Source organism: Astyanax mexicanus, chromosome 4 (assembly GCF_023375975.1).
Source record: "Astyanax mexicanus isolate ESR-SI-001 chromosome 4, AstMex3_surface, whole genome shotgun sequence".
NCBI lineage: Eukaryota > Metazoa > Chordata > Actinopteri > Characiformes > Acestrorhamphidae > Astyanax > Astyanax mexicanus.
In genome coordinates, this window is record NC_064411.1 from 11,314,347 (window position 1) to 11,331,665 (window position 17,319).

A 17,319-nucleotide genomic window follows, 5' to 3' on the forward strand; every position below is an offset into this window, starting at 1 on the left:
AAAAAACAATGTTTACATCCCATGCTGCTAGCTTTTAGCTCTGGGCACCACCATCACGGTACTGATAATGACAGACACAGCCGGCACCCAGTGCATAGGGGAGGTGTGCTATTCAACAAAGGTAAATACTCATTTTTATCATATTTTACTACACCCAAAGTCAATTTTACACTGCAATTCTCCTTTAATGCTGATGCTATATGATGCTACTCAGTAACATGATGTTTAAATCCTTCTACAGACCAAAGCATCCATTACTCATTTTGTCCTCAGATCAGTGTCATCATCTCTTTCTCTGTACTGCTTTACTGATTCTCTGATGTTTGTTCTTAATCAGAAGCTGCAGGAGAAGTTTATCTCTCTAGTGAAGAATGAGCTGAACACATTTAAGAAGCTCCTGAGTCCAGATTACCCAGCATGCACTGAGGGAGAGGTGGATGAAGATCAGAAGAAGGGGGTGCTGAAGGTCACACTGCACATCCTGAGGAGCATGAATGAGACAGACCTCGCCAACATACTAGAGAGCAGTAAGAGTTCAGGGACGTGACTATGGGTACCAACTAGTGCTAATTTATTTTCTCAGTGAAGTCTCAAAGGAAAAACATTAATTAATTTGATTCTATAATTGTAGAATAACTGTAGTCCTTAAACTTAACACTTACTGATTTTTAAGGGACACCATGAATACATCTAAAGCAATTACAGCTGCTACAAAAACACCAATACATCCTTTACTTTAAAGTAGTGTACCATGTGTCCTACACTGAGATCTAATGCATGATCACGGCTAATTATGTTTTTCATATTTTCTTCCTCTGTTTTCAGAATTGGCCCCAGCATGTCAACGAAAAATCAAATTCAAGCTAAGAGATAAATATCAGAGAATTAATGAAGGAATTTCAGGCTATGGAAAGTCAACACTTCTGAGTAAGATCTACACAGAGCTCTACATCACAGAGGGAGGGGTTGGAGATGTCAATCAGGAACATGAGGTGAAACAGATTGAAACTGCATCCAGGAAAAAAACAACACAGGAAAGATCAATCAAATGCAACAACATCTTTAAACCCTTACCAGAACAGAAACGACCCATCAGAACTGTACTGACTAAAGGAGTTGCTGGAATTGGAAAAACAGTCTCTGTGCAGAAGTACATTCTGGACTGGTCTGAAGGAAAAGTAAATCAGGACATTCTCTTCATATTTCCACTTCCTTTTAGAGAGCTGAATCTGATGAAGGAGAAGAAGCTCAGTCTGGTAAATCTTCTTCAGAGCTTTTTCCCAGAAACACAAGATTTAAAACCAAGACATTACAAGAGCTACAAGATCATGTTCATTTTTGATGGTCTGGATGAGTGTCGACTGCCTCTGGATTTCCAGAACAATGAGAACTTGATGAATATAGAAGAGCAAACCTCAGTGGATGTTCTGCTGACGAACCTCATCAAGGGGAATCTGCTTCCCTCTGCTCTCCTCTGGATCACCTCTCGACCAGCAGCGGTCAATCAGATCCCTCCTGAGTGTTTTGACCAGGTAACAGAAGTGCGGGGTTTCAGTGACCCTCAGAAACAGGAGTACTTCAGTAAGAGGATCAGAGATCAGGACCTGGCTAACAAAGTCTTCACACACATCAGGTCTTCAAGAAGCCTCTACATCATGTGCCACATACCGGTCTTCTGCTGGATTACAGCCACTGTTCTAGAGAGAATGCTGAGTGAAGCTGAGAGTGGAGAAATTCCCAGAACCCTGACGCAGATGTTCACACACTTCCTGATCTTTCAGATCAAACACAAGAGCCAGAAGTACAGTGGGAATAGTGACACTGATCCTCAGCAGACTAGAACAAGTATCCTGGCTCTGGGGAAACTGGCATTCCAGCAGCTGGAGAAAGGAAACCTGATCTTCTATGAGGAAGATCTAAGAGAGAGTGGCATCAATATTAGAGAAGTGTCAGTGTACTCAGGAGTGTGTACCCAGATCTTCAGGGAGGAACATGAGCTGCACCTCGGGAAGGTGTTCAGCTTTGTGCATCTGAGCGTTCAGGAGTTTCTTGCTGCTTTATATGCATTTCTCTGCTTCATTGACAGAAGCGTTCTGAATCAGCAAACCACTAAAAACCAAAACACTGAACTATCTGAACTCTTCAGCAGGTCATCGATGACTGACTTCCTCAGCAGTGCCATAGACAGAGCCTTACAGAGTGAGAGTGGACACCTTGACCTGTTCCTTCGTTTCCTCCTAGGTCTCTCACTGCAGTCTAATCAGAATCTATTACGAGTCGTACTGACACAGACAGAGAGGATCTCTCACAGCAATGAGGAAACCATCAAATACATCAAGAAGAAGATTGAGGAGAACTCATCTCCAGAGAAATCCATCAATCTGTTCCACTGTCTAAATGAACTGAATGATCATTCTCTGGTGCAGGAAGTGCAGAAATACCTGAGTGGAGGTGGTGACCGTCGTCTTCAACAGGCCAGCCTCTCTCCTGCTCAGTGGTCAGCTCTGGCGTTTGTGTTGGTGAACTCAGAAGAAGAGCTGGAGGAGTTTAACCTCAGTAAATATGATCCATCAGAGGAGTGTCTTCTGAGGCTGCTGCCAGTAGTTAAAATATCCAGAAGAGTTGTGTGAGTATTTTTATTCAGGCCTTCACACAGTTTTTAATCAACTGCTGATGTGTAGAATGAGTTTCCATTTAATCACTGGTGGATTCACATTATTTACATTGTTACATATAAGCATGCATTATCCTTTGTGTGTAATAATAATCAAACCATCATTTTAATGTAAACAGTACGTGAAGTTTCTGTCTTAGACTGATTAAATACAATCTTAAAAAAAGGTTTTGGGCAAGTTATATGTTTTTTGTTGCACATCTCTTGCATCTTGCATCTCAATATGCTTTGGAGAAATGATGATTAGCAATAGAACATAACAATTTTATATAGAACATACATTTTAAGTGTCTGTATTTATTTGTAACTTATATATGTGGGAGAAGGTGTAATGTTTTTCCAGAGTTCCAGAGTGGAGATTTCTGCATGTTAACTGTTTCAGTATAAAGAAACACCAGCTAAGGATTTGTCAATCCATTCAAAGATTCTTCTTTGGGCTTATTGTGAAATCATTTGTTTATTCTTGATTTTTAGACTAGCTTCATTTAATCTTGGAGTAAAGATGTGTGAAGATCTGGAATCAGTTTTAAACCTGGAAAACTCCCCCCTGAAAGAGCTGGACCTCAGTAACAATGACCTGCAGGATTCAGCAGTGGAGCTGCTCTCTGCTGGACTGAAGAGTTCACACTGTAAACTGCAGATTCTCAGGTCAGTGTTTCTGTGATTTTTCATTTAAAATCATTTGGGACGTCAGCGTTTAAATATTAACATACGCTGTTAAGTTGGAATCAGTAACGCGTTACTATTTTTTAACCCAAGTTTTATTTCAGCACCAAGTTTGACCCCAACTTCTGCCGTAATCTGCCCCGTAATCTCTGTTTGTTTTTGTCTCTCTCCATTTGTTTCTTTCTTTCTCTCTCTCTCTCCGTTTGTGCCAAAAGTTTTACACAAAAAAATTAAATCCGCAAACAAAATGTTAAAAATCAAAAGCAAAAATTGTTTGTTGCAAATTCAAAAGAAAAAAAATATATAGCAAATATTTTAAATATACTTGGTTACTTTATTTTAGTTTGGATTTTGTCAGTCTTTGCTTTAATTTTTGTGTTTTTGTGATTTTTTTTGCATTTTTCTGTTAAAGAATTTTGCTTCAGGAATCTCTCCTTTGCTTCTGCTTTAGTTTTTTGCGGACAGCTTCCAGTGCACAGCAGCAGATACTTTTACAAATAAATTTCATACAGACGTTCTGTTCAATGTTATATTATGTTATATTATTCTCTGTTTCACTCCATTAAAAAGCTTACATTAGCGTGATGTGCTAAATATTCATGCACAAAGTAGGTAACTAGCTAACTCACTAGCTCAATGACTAGGTAACTCACTAGCACACTGAGTAGGTAACAATCTAATTCACTAGCTCACTGAGTAGATAAGTAGCTAACTCAATAACACACTGACTATGTAACTTACTAGTTCACTGACTAGGCAACCCACTAGCTCACTGATGTATGTGGGAGAAGGTGTAATGTTTTTTTCCAGAGTTTAACTTGGAAAATAGAATAAATTCACACACTGCTAAAAGCCTTTCTTGTTTTTCTGTTTTGTTAAACATTTTATTTTCTATTTTAACTCATTATAATCTGTCCCAGAGCTTTTGGTGAACTGTATGCCCATGCTGATCACAAATAAAGTGGAGATTTCTGCATGTTAACTATTTCAGTATAAAGAAACACTAGCTCTTTAAATATTCTTCTTTGGGTTTATTGTAAAATCATTTATATATTCTTGTTTTTTAGACTAGCTTCATGTAATCTTGGAGTAAAGACGTGTGAAAATCTGGAATCAGTTATAAACCTGGAAAACTCCCCCCTGAAAGAGCTGGACCTCAGTAACAACGACCTGCAGGATTCAGGAGTGGAGCTGCTCTCTGCTGGACTGAAGAGTTCACAATGTAAACTGCAGATTCTCAGGTCAGTGTTTCTGTGATTTTTCATTTGAAATTATTAGGGCTGTCAGCTTTAAATCATTAACATACTTTGTTAAGTTGGAATCAGTAACGCATTACTATTTTTTTAACCCAAGTTTTATTTCGGCACCAAGTTTGACCCCAACTTCTGCTGTAATCTGCTCCGCCTCCACCCAACATGCAGATTTCTTTTCTGGTTAAACGACTGAAACACTTTAATGCGGTGTCCAGCTGTAACAATCCGGTTCAGATTTCCAGCTCAGAGCTTTGTTGCTCTCTCTCCATTTCTCTGTTTGTGTTTGTCCCTCCCCATTTGTTTTTCTCTCTCTCTCTCTCTCTCTCTCTCTCTCTCTCTCTCTCTCTCTCTCTCCGTTTGTGCCAAAAGTTTTACACAACAAAAATAAAATCCACAATCAAAATGTTAGGAATCAAAAGCAAATATTGTATGTTACAAATTCAAAAGAGAAAAAATATATAGCAAATATATATGTTTAAATATACTTGTTTACTTTATTATACTTTACAGTTATTTGAAAATTATATCAGTTTGGATTTTGCCAGTCTTTGCTTTTCTTTTTGTGTTTTTGTGAATTTTTTGTGGAGTTTTTTTATTTTTCTGTTAAAGACTTTTGCTTCTGGAATCTCTCCTTTGCTTCTGCTTTAGTTTTTTTCTTCTGAGTTTTGGCACACTTTTCACAGGTGGGCGGGGCTTAGAAGAAGGCGTTCCCCTTGAACCTCCATTGGTCAGCTGGTTCTGGACTGACCACTGAGACTCACCATGCCCACCCCGCTAATTTCAAGCGTCCTTCCAAACACGGAGAGCAAAAAGCTTCTAGTGCACAGCAGCAGCAGATTGTGTTTACAATTAAATTTTATTCAAATGTTCTGTTTAATGTTATATTATGTTATATTATTCTCTGTTTCACTCCATTAAAAAGCTCACATTAGCGTGCTAAATTTTCATGCACAAAGTAGGTAACTAGCTAACTCACTAGCTCAATGACTAGGTAACTCACTAGCTCACTGAGTAGGTAACTCACTAGTTCACTGACTAGGTAACTAGCTAACTCACTAGCTCACTGGCTAATTAACTCACTAGTTCAGTGAAGAGGTAACTATCTCATTCACTAGCTCACTGACTATGTAACTATCATACTTTGTGCATGAATATTTAGCACATCTCGCTAATGTGAGCTTTTTAATGGAGTGAAACAGAGAATAATATAACATTGAACAGAATGTTTGTATGAAATTTAATTGTTAAAGTATCTGCTGCTGCTGTGCACTGGAAGCTGTTCGCTGTAAAGGATAATAACTGTAAAGGATAATAAAGTAACCAAGTATATTTAAACATATATATTTGCTATATATTTTTCTCTTTTGAATTTGTAACATACAATTTTTGATTTTGATTCCTAACATTTTATTTTTTGCCCGCCACCCCTCTTCGGAGAACCATTAAGACTTTATTCTTATTAATACAAACCTCTGATAACTGAGGTCACTGTGCAGAGGGAGGACATAACGATGTGTATATATACAAATTAAACCAAATAGAAAACAATATATAGGAGAAGAGAAGAGAGATATAAAAAAACACAAAAGAAGAAGTTGTGCCCTTGAAAAAAAAGTTATTATAATATATATAAAATATATAAAAATTATTATAGTATGGCTTCCTATATTTTTCCATTTATCCATCCCTAACATAATAACAAAAAAATAAGTAAGTAAATAAAAATAGCTAAATGTCTTAAATGTTGAATGTGTTATGTGACTGTGTGCATGTGTGTGTGTGTAGGAACATTCATGTAGTGTTGATATATGGATGATGTGGTTATAGATACAGGGGTGATACCGTTCCGGTGCCGCGCCAGAAATCAGGCGTAGCGTGGCTCTGAAAAGGAAAAAAAAAAAAACCTCTGCGCAACAATAAGTGAGCTCCGCGATACAGTTAAAAAGATCTGCGTGTTACAAGATTGGGGTTCATGTCCCTTTAAGAAATGTATGTGAAGCACACTATATTTTGTTTAGATCAGTTTGGCGGAGGCAGCGGCAGTGTGTGATTAGGAGCAAATTAGGGTTAGGTGGCTGCTGCTTCGTCTCTCTCCGCCTCGTGTTAGGCTAGTTAACATCCACGGCTCTCCCCTCTGTTCTCTGAATGCTAGCTACGTTTATGTTTGAGTGCTTAGAACTGCTAATAAATGAAAGAAGTGCTTGGGAACTCACCCTGGACTCCTGTGACTTGCTTTGAAAGAAAACCAAGTGAAGTAAAAGTGGGTATCACCCTAGAGCAGTTATCTCTAGCCCAAAGAACTACAAGTTCCACTGGTTCCCGTCCACGGCCGGGTGAAACAACTGCCAGGAGAAAAAAGGTGACATGCGCGACATTAGGTAAGTTCCGCGGTACAGTTAAAAAGCTCCGCGCGACAGTAGGTGAACTCCACGGTACAGTTAAAAAGCTCTGCACGACAGTAGGTGAACTCCGCGGTACAGTTAAAAAGCTCCGAGCGACAGTAGTTGAACTCTGCGGTACAGTTAAAAAGCTCCGCGGTACAGTTAAAAATCTTGTGGCTCAGGAGGTCGCAGGTTCGAACCCCCACTCATGCAGCTTTGCCATCAAGCTGTCGGTGCTCAGAAGGAGCAAAATTGGCTCTGCTCCCTCTGGGTGGGTAGATGGTGCTCTCTCCCCACATCACTCCAAGGGTGATGTCTGTAGCACAGGGCATCTGTGAGCTGATGTACCGGAGCCGAGCCGCTGCGCTTTCCTTCAAGCGCACTGTGATGCTGCTTGGCAATGCTGCATCAGCAGCAGCTCGAAAAGAAGCGGTGGCTGACTTCACATGTATCGGAGGAAGCATGTGTTAGTCTTCACCCTCCTGGTGTGTTGGGGCATCACTAGTGATAGGGGGAGTCCTAATGAGTGGGTTGGGTAATTGGCCGTGTAAATTGGGGAGAAAATGGGAAAAAAAACTTTGTGGCTGTGTTACATTGATGAGTGTTTTCCAGTTTTAAGAAATGAATTCAAGATTAGTTAACCATGCTAGAAATTCTTCATTCATTATTGTGGATTTGTCACTATGTTGCAAAAAGATTTAATACAGTAAGGAACCTAAGTTTATTGTTTTAAACAAATGTTCTATTTGTTTAAATTGTCCTTTCACTAATAGTTACTGTGCACATTTTAATGTTTTATTTTATAGTTACGGCTGGTACACAGAGGCGTCTCCGCTTTCCGACGCTGCAGGTCAGCAGGCAGTAGGCTTTCTATTCGCGATGTCTTCAGAATTTGCAAAAATAAAAATAAATGATTCTCAGAGCTTCATTCAAGCTTCCACAGCAGTAGAGTTTAGATTATCAGCCCGAGTCTGACCCGATTCCCGACCTGTACTCACACATGCGCTCCTCCACTTCGCATTACGCACTTGTCTTACAGAGCTTTGTGTAGCTAAATAGCCAACAAAATGGAGCCCTCTGAAGCTAAATTTGCTCCAATGCAAGGACAGTCAGTGGTATGGAGCTAATACAAGTTAATTGTTGATAGAAACAACACGTTCGTAGAGTGTGTTAAGTGCAGAGTGCTATACGCTTAAAATAAAGGCTATAAAATAAGGCTATATGCTTAAAATAAAATAAAAAATCTTTTGTTCTGAAAGTATTTCATATTCTTATATATTGTTAATTATATATTTATAAATTATAATAATTATTAAGTTATTAAAAAGAAATGAATTATAAATTATTGTTATTGTTATTTTGGTTTAATGAGTGTGCAGGGAATAGCCATTTTTTGTGTTTTTGCACAGGCTATTTGCTAAATATTAAAATGTTTCTTTGTTAAGAAAGTAATTTATATTCCTAAACCATGTTAAATGATATTAAATTAGAGGAAGGTCATTCAGATATAATTTTTGTGGATCATTTCGCATTGTTGGTGTTTTAATCTTTTGGAAATCTGTTCTTAATACAGTTTATTTTTTTAAATAATAGGTCTTCTTCAACACCATTCTGAACAGATTTTGCTCATTTAAACAGCCCCCCTCCCAAAAAAAAAAAAAAAAAAACTCAGCTTTAATGCTCTACTTAATAAATTATAAAAAGTCGGGTTTTAATTGGGTCGTTGGGTCGGGCTCGTGCATATTCATTCCTCATGTTTACAAAAAAAAACACTGCATTTTAAAATTATTTTTATGGTGTTCCAGTTCTTGTATTCTTCCTCTTAGTGCTTCCTTCTCATTTGCATTTCTAACTGCATACGCTGGTATTTGTTTTTACAGCTAGAATCGAACATGGACAGTTTCCATACCAAGATGGAAATGATCTGTGTTTTCGTGAATAACACTGTAGACATAAGGCAAAAATAAAAAAACATTATCTAAAATATGACAATAAGGTCATACACAGACTATAAAAATGTTTGAATAATGTGTCAACATTTACGCCTACGTGCTGTATGTTGTGCCCCCCCCCCCCCCCTTGGAACAGGAAAAAAAAGTTCAGGCTCAGGATTTTTTTTCACTATCACCCCTGTAGATTTATAATGGATGTGTGTAGGTTATCTGTTAAAGACTGATGGAGTCACTGATGTAGGAGGTTGTTTAATGCTGACCAGGTTTTTATGTGTTCATGAGTTCTGTTTTTGAGAGATGCAGATATTTTTTCCATTTCTATGTGTTCTGTGAGTGAGTTTTCCAATTGACTGATGGTGATTTTTTTCCCTTGATTTCCAGTTTGTGTGAATTGTTTTTTTGGCGATGGTTAGCACCACCAAAAGTGCTCTGCTTTCCTCCTGGTTTAGGTTTGTGGTTCATGTGTTAAGCAGGCAGAGTGATGGGGATGGAGAGATTGGCTGTTTAAATAGTGGAGTTAGCCAAGTTATAACAAGCTGCCAGAAGTGTTTGATTGGTGGGCAGTACCATAGAGCATGAATGTAATTGTCTGGAGTGTTTAGTGAGCAGTGTATGCAGATTTCTGAATCTACTAGTCCCATTTTATGTAGCTTTTGCTTAGTGTAGTGAACCCTGTGAATTACTTTATATTGTATAAGGTGGAGGTTAGTATTGTTAGACATGGTGAATGTGTTTTCCATAATGTTTCTCCAGAAATCAGCATTGGGGGTAATTAATATATCTTCTTCCCATTTTTTATTGGGATAGCCACTGTTTGGTCTAATTTGAATAAAAGCCTATATATTTTTGATAGAATTTTGTCTGAAGAAGAGATATTAAGGAATTCTGAAATTGGTGGGCTAAGTTCTAGTATTGGGTAATCTTTTATTTTTGTGTTTAACATAGATCTAAGTTGGAGCTGTTCCAAAAACTGGTTCCTCTCAATGCTATATTTCTGGGTTAGATGTGAGAAAGTAGGCAAGTTATTGTTGTGTAGAACGTGGTGTAAATGTGTAATACCTTTTCCTTTCCATTTTTGTAGTTTTGGGTTTTTTTGGTGTCGGGAAGTCGGGGTTGTGCCATATGGGTGAGTAATTAGTGGGTGCACGTCTAGTGTTTGTGTTCTTGTGAATTTTCCACCAAGCTGTCAGAGTTGATGATATCATTGAGTTTTTTAAACAAGGGTGGCGATTGATTGTTGTGCTAATAAATGGTAAGTCTGAGATTTGTATTTCATTAATTGATGTTTGTTCTACTTTTCTCCATATTTCATCAGTTTGATTTGGTTTTATCCATTAAATACTTAAATGTACTTTAATTGGTTTGCAGAGGTATTGTTGGAAATTTGGAGCTTCTAGGCCTCCCTGAGTTCTTTGTTTTTGTAATGTGGTTAATTTGATTCTGGGTGGTTTATTTTTCCAGTAGAATTTAGAGATGATTGCGAATTCTGTGGGAAAGCCATCTGGTCCTGGTGCTTTGTTATTAGGCATCTTACGGAGGGCTTTATGGAGTTCTTCTGATGTTATTGGCTTTTCTAATATGTTTTTTTGTTCTTCAGTTAGTTTGGGTAGGTGTATATTATTGAGGAAAGTGTGAATATCTATTTGGTCTGGATCGTGTTCTGGTGAGCATAGATTTTTAATAGAATTTCCCAAATACTTGATTAATTTCATTTCATGTTTGGCTGATTAGTCTGGTCTCATCTTTGATTGATGGAATTGTTGTTTTTTTCTTTGTTTTACTTGGTAAGCTAAGAATTTACCTGATTTGTTATTGTGATTTAAATTGTTTATATCTTAGTCGTTGTGTTAAAACTTGAGTCCTCTTGTTTATAAGTTCATTATACTGTGATTCGCATTCTTTTAACTCTTTTTTATCTTTTATCTGATGGGTTTTTATCATTTCATTTGACAATTCCCTGATTTACATTTTTACTCTCAGACAAACTTCCATTGTAGTAAACCCTCTGACTCCTATCTTAAAGATAACTTTTAAACCATGCTATTACAGTTGGATTTATCCCATAACAGTCTAGTTTTTTTAATAGCAAATCGTGATTCAACACATCAAACGTAGCACTTAGATCTAAAAGAACTGCTCCGACAAATTTTATTTTTCCTTCCAGTTCTTTTAACTAATCATCGTTCATCTGAATTAATGCAGTGGCTGTTTAATGTCCTCTTCTATAAGCATGCTGAGAGTTAGTTAATAGGTTGTTCTAACATAAGTAATTTTGAACCCTAGATGTTATTACCTTCTCTAATAATTTGCCCAAGACTGGTAGTAAACTTATAGGTCTGCTGTTGGGTCCATGAACCTTTGTTGTCTAGGTAGAGGAATCACTTTTGCTTCCTTCCACAATGATGGGTATATACCCTTCTCTGTACTTAAATAAAAAAATAGCAAACTGCTTTAGTTATGTATTTCATTGCCATTTTTAAAATTTTCCCCTCTAAATTATCAATTCCAAAGTTCTTTCATTTTGTATCGTACTAATGAATTTTTTCACCTCTTTCCCGTATTCTTTTCCGTTTTTAAATTGACAATTTTTCTCCTTCATAATTGACTCCCTTATCCTTCTACATGACTGTTCGTCATGTAATTTGCTCATCTTTCTTTAAAGGATTTGTGTCTTTTTAATAAAATAGTCATTAAAATAATTAGCAATTGAGTCAGGTTTTCTTATAAATGATCCCTCTACCTCAATAGAAAATGGCGCCAAATTTCCCTTCCTACCCAATATACTATTCACGGTCTTCCATAGTTCCTTTCCATTGTTGAGTGAAACCCCAATCCTATCTGTATAATAATCCTTTTTCTTTTTCCTATTAAGTCTACACAATTTCTCATTTTACAATATTCCTTCCATGAATTAGTACGTCCATTCTGACATATGGGCAAAACACAAAAAAACTACAGAAATGACTAAAAATGAAAGTTTAGTCTTAGTAGGCATACAATGCTGGATGGTGCATAAAGATAGACAAGATTTCAGAGTTTCTGAGAGGTCTTTCTTTGACATTTGTTGAATGGTTTCCAATAGTTAAATGAGCTGTTTTATTAATGAAGGTGCTGTAGTCTACATGAAAGATTCTTTTGATATACAAATGTTGGCATTGTAAATTGTCTTAAGTAATATGAAATGTTCTTGAAAATAAACATTCTTTTCATAATGTAGCATTGTGTGTAAGTGTAAGCTAATAAGTCTTCCTAAACCCTTGCTTAACTGAACTGCTTAACTTTCATAAAAAAATGCATTTTTATCATATATTTGATGTCATATCACATTGCAGTAATGATACATTTTTGTGGACTTCATCTAAAAAATGCTAATAAAATATGCAATAAAATGGAACAAATGTTCTGAAAATAATATTCATAGTAAGTTTAGACCTTAATCTTAAATCCTCAAAAGGAAATTTGTTGTTAAATGCATTTTGAACATTTTCATACTGGATGTCCTCTGAATCAGGATTTTGAGAGAATGACCCGAGTAAGTGGGAGTGGAAGAAAGAGAAAGAACGAGAGAGAAAGTTTAGGGGAAATATATATACACATTATGGATCAATTTTATGAGGTTAAAAATTAAAGAGTTAAAGAAATTTAGTTATGATTTTGTCACGATATAGCTGAACATAAAGTTTGTTGACGTAGACAAAGGCTATTTTCCCTTCTTTTGTGAGTTCTTTCCTCACGGCGGACAGTTTTCTGTGTCTGTCAAGGATTTCACGGGGGAGCGGGTTGTTAATTCCCCGGTCTGTTCCTCTAAGTTACCTTCCTTTGCTCATGATGAGCTCTGTATGTTTATAATGCTCGACCTTAGCCTAACATTTTGATTGCGGATTTTATTTTTTTGTTTAAAACTTTGGCACAAAATTCTCTCCATAAAATACCCACTGTAAAAACTTTCGTCTTACGAAAAACAAATGCGATTAATCAAAGAATTTTGGTAGGTTTCATTGGATTGCATTTTTAATCGATGGACACCACTAGAAATTCTACATGTATAAATGTGTAAATATTCAGGTGTTTACAATGATGATAACAAATCACACAAGAAAAAGTGTTTAACGAAAGTCAGAGTATACCAAACAAACAAATACATAGTCTTCGGCAGTCATCTAAAGAATGTCCAACTTGAATGATCATTTGAAATATATCACACATTGATTACAAAATTGTGATGCACGAGCAAAAACAATTTTAGAAAAAGTTAATATGAACTTTGGTCCACATCAATGCTAATGCCGTATTCACAGAGATGCTTACTGTTGAGGTTTGGGTTTCATGAATTTGTTAATCTGTGTCAACTGTGTTAAGAAACTTTAATTTTCTATAGATATTTTTTCTGATTTTGTAGTGTTATTTAAAAAATCTGATTATATTTATTGAGCAATTGACACCACTAGGATGCTTGAAACTGGCGGGGTGGGCGTGGTCAGTCTCAGACAAGGGTTCAGGGAACCCTTCAGTCCAGAACAAGCTGACCAATGGGGATTCAAGGTGAATGCCTTCTTCTAAGCCCCGTCTTGCTCTGTCTGCAGATTATCTGGTTGTATGATCACAGAGAAAGGCTGTTGTTCTCTGGCTTCAGCTCTAAACCCCTCCCACCTGAAAGAGCTGGATCTGACCTACAACCACCCAGGAGAGTCAGGAGTGAAGCTGCTTTCTGACAGACTGGAGGATCCACACTGCAATCTGGAGAAACTCGGGTAGGTCTGAACTGATAATTATGTTATCAACTTATTGTAAGATAAATATTGTTGTACATGTTGTACATATTTGTCACTCTCGATATTGTCTGTTGTGCTCTTTCCTGTGTGTGCGCTGTGCCTCACAGGAAAACAAATTGTTGAGAAAGTTAGGGGTTAATGCTGTGACACATTTGGGACCTGTAGTAAATCTATTTGTAGTCACCAGGTAAACACGGTGGAGCAGAATGTAACCTTCATTCTGTCATTCTGTTTTTTTTTTCGTTTACACAGACACTGTTCATTTTTTATGCCCAAGCTATCTGCACTGAATGCCAAGTACTTCGCTTTCTGAAAAAAAAAAGAAACCAAGGTTTAGGTTTTACTCCAGAACAGGTGGAAAAGTTTAGCTGGTTCTGGTCAAGGAGACAGTGATGGAGAGCTGTCCTGAGCATCGAGTCAGGATAAAAGTTAAAAACTGATCCCCCACTAACTTTATACACACTGAGAGTCAAGCACCCCAGCAACCAGCCCATGTCTTTATGGTTAAAATAAACAGTGACTGCAAAACCAGAATCCTTTCTGAACACTTAGGGCCCTAACCTACACCCTGTGCAAGGTGGTCTTGATGCTTATTGCTATCTTACTCCCACCAACAGTGTATTTTCATGCTCTTCACCTGTCTTGTTTAAACAGCAACGGTGATTTTGAATATATCTACGCCAATGAAAAACATTGGTCAATTCCAGGTAGCTGTGCCATTTAAATAGCAATACGCCAAAGTCAGACCGCATCTGGCTCTTAACGGGAATGGCAAGTGACATGGTGATTGGTTTATTTCACATTTTGAGCCTCTTTGGAGCAACTTTTCCTATCGTAAAGACACAGTGACACACCCTAAATCAAGCTGCATGGTGCACAACTGACAGCTCACCTACGGATCACTAAAATAGACCCCTTAATTTCTAAAGAGATCCCATTTATGTGATTGACTTGGTTTTTTGGCTTTATTTAAAAATGTTGTCTTTGTTACATTTAAAATTTTAGAAGTTTTCTAATGACCAGTGGCATAAAATTATTTTGAAATCATGATGAAAATACTTTTTGCACAATAATTCCTTGAAAAATGCATGGTTCAATAAAAACAGTTGTTGTGACAGGACTCAGGTATGAATATGAATGCAAAAAACATACTTTTGTAAAGTTTAACCCTTTTCTGCAAGCCCACAGGAAACCATTTTATCTTATCTAGGAGACCATTTTCACCCAGTTTCTTTCTTATTATTGAATCATTAACACTGATCTTAACTGAGGCGAGTGAGATCCTGCAGTTCTTTAAATGTTGTTCTGGGTTCTTCCTGGATGAGTTGTTCATGCCCTTTTGGAGTAATTTCTGTAGCTCAGTCACTCCTGGGAACTTTAACCACTGTGCCTTGTTTTCTCCATTTGTGAATAAAAGCTCTAATAAAAATAATACTACATATCGTGCATATAAAGCAGAATAAGATACAGCAAATATTAAAACTTTATACATGCAGACAAAAATATATTTAGAGAAGTAAGAGTTAATCTTCCTTAATCTTCCGTTTTTAATCTGATTTTATGCAGTGTGCATTGCAGTTCTGTACTTTACAACATGAGGTCACTAATTTCCACTCTCTCAAATGTTCACTCGTTTTCACGCAAAATATTTCTTCATAAATCAGTTTCTAAAAATCTCACACTGTGCTGATCTGTGTGTGTGTGTGTGTGTTTAGTGTGGAACATGGAGGGAAGATCAGAATCAAACCTGGATTAAAAAAATGTAAGTTACACACACATTCGCATACACACAAACTACAAACAAACACTACACACACACACTAAATTAACACTACACACACTAAATTAACACCACACACACACTCACAGTACAAACACTCACACATACACTCTACATACAAACAATATACACAAACACACACCCTACATAGAAACAATACATACAAACACTACATACACACCCAAATACACATATATCACTACACACACTAAATATAACACTACACACACATTAAATACAACACTACACACACACAATAAATATAGCACTACACACACACACACACTGAATAGAACACTACACACACTCTAAATATAACACTACACACTAAATACACTCTGTGTGTGTTCTTGTGTTCAGACGGCTGTGATTTCACTCTGGATCTGAACACAGCGCAGCGTCGTCTCTCTCTGAGTGAGGAGAACAGGAGGGTGGAGTTTAGAGAGAAGCTGCAGTCGTATCCTGATCATCCAGAGAGATTTGATTGGTATCAGCAGGTTCTGAGTAGAGAGAGAGTTACTGGTGTTACTGGACGCTGTTACTGGGAGGCTGAGTGGAGCGGAGGAGGAGGAGCTGAAGTAGCTCTGAGTTATAAAACCATCAGCAGGAAAGGAGACGGATTGAACTGTAAGTTTGGAGAGAATATAAACTCCTGGAGTCTGTTCTGCTCTGATAACAGATACTCTGTTCAACACAATAATAACAGAACTGATCTCTCCACTCCTCCCTCCGGCTGTAGGAGAGTAGGAGTGTATGTGGACTGTCCCTCCGGCACTCTGTCCTTCTACAGAGTCTCCTCTGATACACACACACCCTCTCACACTCTCACACACTTACACACTCTCACACACTCACCCTCACCCTCACACACTCTCACACACTTACACACGTTCTACACCACCTTCACTCAGCCCCTCTATGCAGGGTTTTTGGTTTATGGTTCTGGCTCTTCAGTGCGTCTGTGTAAGATAGAATAACCCTGTGTGTAACAGAGATTCGGTGTGTGTGTGTGTGTGTGTGTTTACAATGCTATACTTGTGAGGACCACCGCAAGTTTTAGACCTTTTGAGTGAGGACATTTTCGGGAAGTGAGGACATTTTGCCGGTGCTCACCCGTTTTTCATTGCAATCGCCTCCTTATAGCCTCCTGATGCTCCTGACCAATTTTCAGCATGGTCCTCATTTCATGCTAAATATGGGTTTTAAGACATAAACACACATGCTCACTAGCGCCCCTGTAGGCTCCTGATGAGCGCAGCACTCAGATTATTAGAGGGGGCGTGGAAAGCTAATCCATTTTACTTATTGGTCCGTTTTTTTGGACCAATGAAAAATTCAGACACTGTTTCCAGGCAGTTCACAGGCTAGAGAGTAGATATACATGTATTTGCATTATTCAAAAATCAGATATATACTACTCAATATCTCCCGGTAACCGAGGATTCATCCAACTGCCGAAATGCCCTCCAGCTTTCACACAGACAACAATACAATCCCGGACAGCCTCTCACTTCAACTGCGCAGGTCAGCGGTTAGCATAGCCGCTAGCGCTTCACTAGGCCATTACGCCGAGAAGAAGAAGCCCGCCTACAAGTCTGTCTGACGAATAGCGACCGAATATCTACAGGTTCCATCCAATCCGGTTCTAGAAATGGTCTCAGTGAACGTCTGATCTGCAGAAACAGCATTTCTGATAGGCTAAATCCTCCGTCCGTTAAAGCACGGCGCTTTACCCGCGTTGGACCGGAGCACGTTCTAAATTCCCCCGCGAGCCCGCGGCAGGATAATAATAATACACATTAACACTGACCCCAGTTAAACCAGTTCACCAACACCACCGT

General features: G+C 37.9%; 2 protein-coding genes across 12 annotated transcripts in view; both read left to right on the forward strand.

Moving 5' to 3' along the window:
• Positions 1–17,319, forward strand: part of LOC125801101 (NACHT, LRR and PYD domains-containing protein 12-like) — a 431,224-nt gene that overhangs the window by 208,125 nt on the left and 205,780 nt on the right. For 6 of the 11 annotated variants that reach the window (XM_049477034.1, XM_049477039.1, XM_049477043.1 and 3 more), the window contains one exon: positions 4,408–4,581. In XM_049477034.1, coding sequence (XP_049332991.1) covers positions 4,408–4,581 — 174 coding nt within the window. Of the gene's footprint in view, positions 1–825; positions 2,627–4,407; positions 4,582–13,509; positions 13,789–15,838; positions 16,527–17,319 lie in introns of those variants that run through there. The other 5 variants (XM_049477044.1, XM_049477042.1, XM_049477038.1 and 2 more) reach the window with 5 other exon arrangements.
• The window catches only part of LOC125801243 (zinc finger protein 484-like), a 111,033-nt gene that overhangs the window by 39,002 nt on the left and 54,712 nt on the right, over positions 1–17,319 (forward strand). The gene's annotated exons all lie outside the window — the stretch shown is intronic.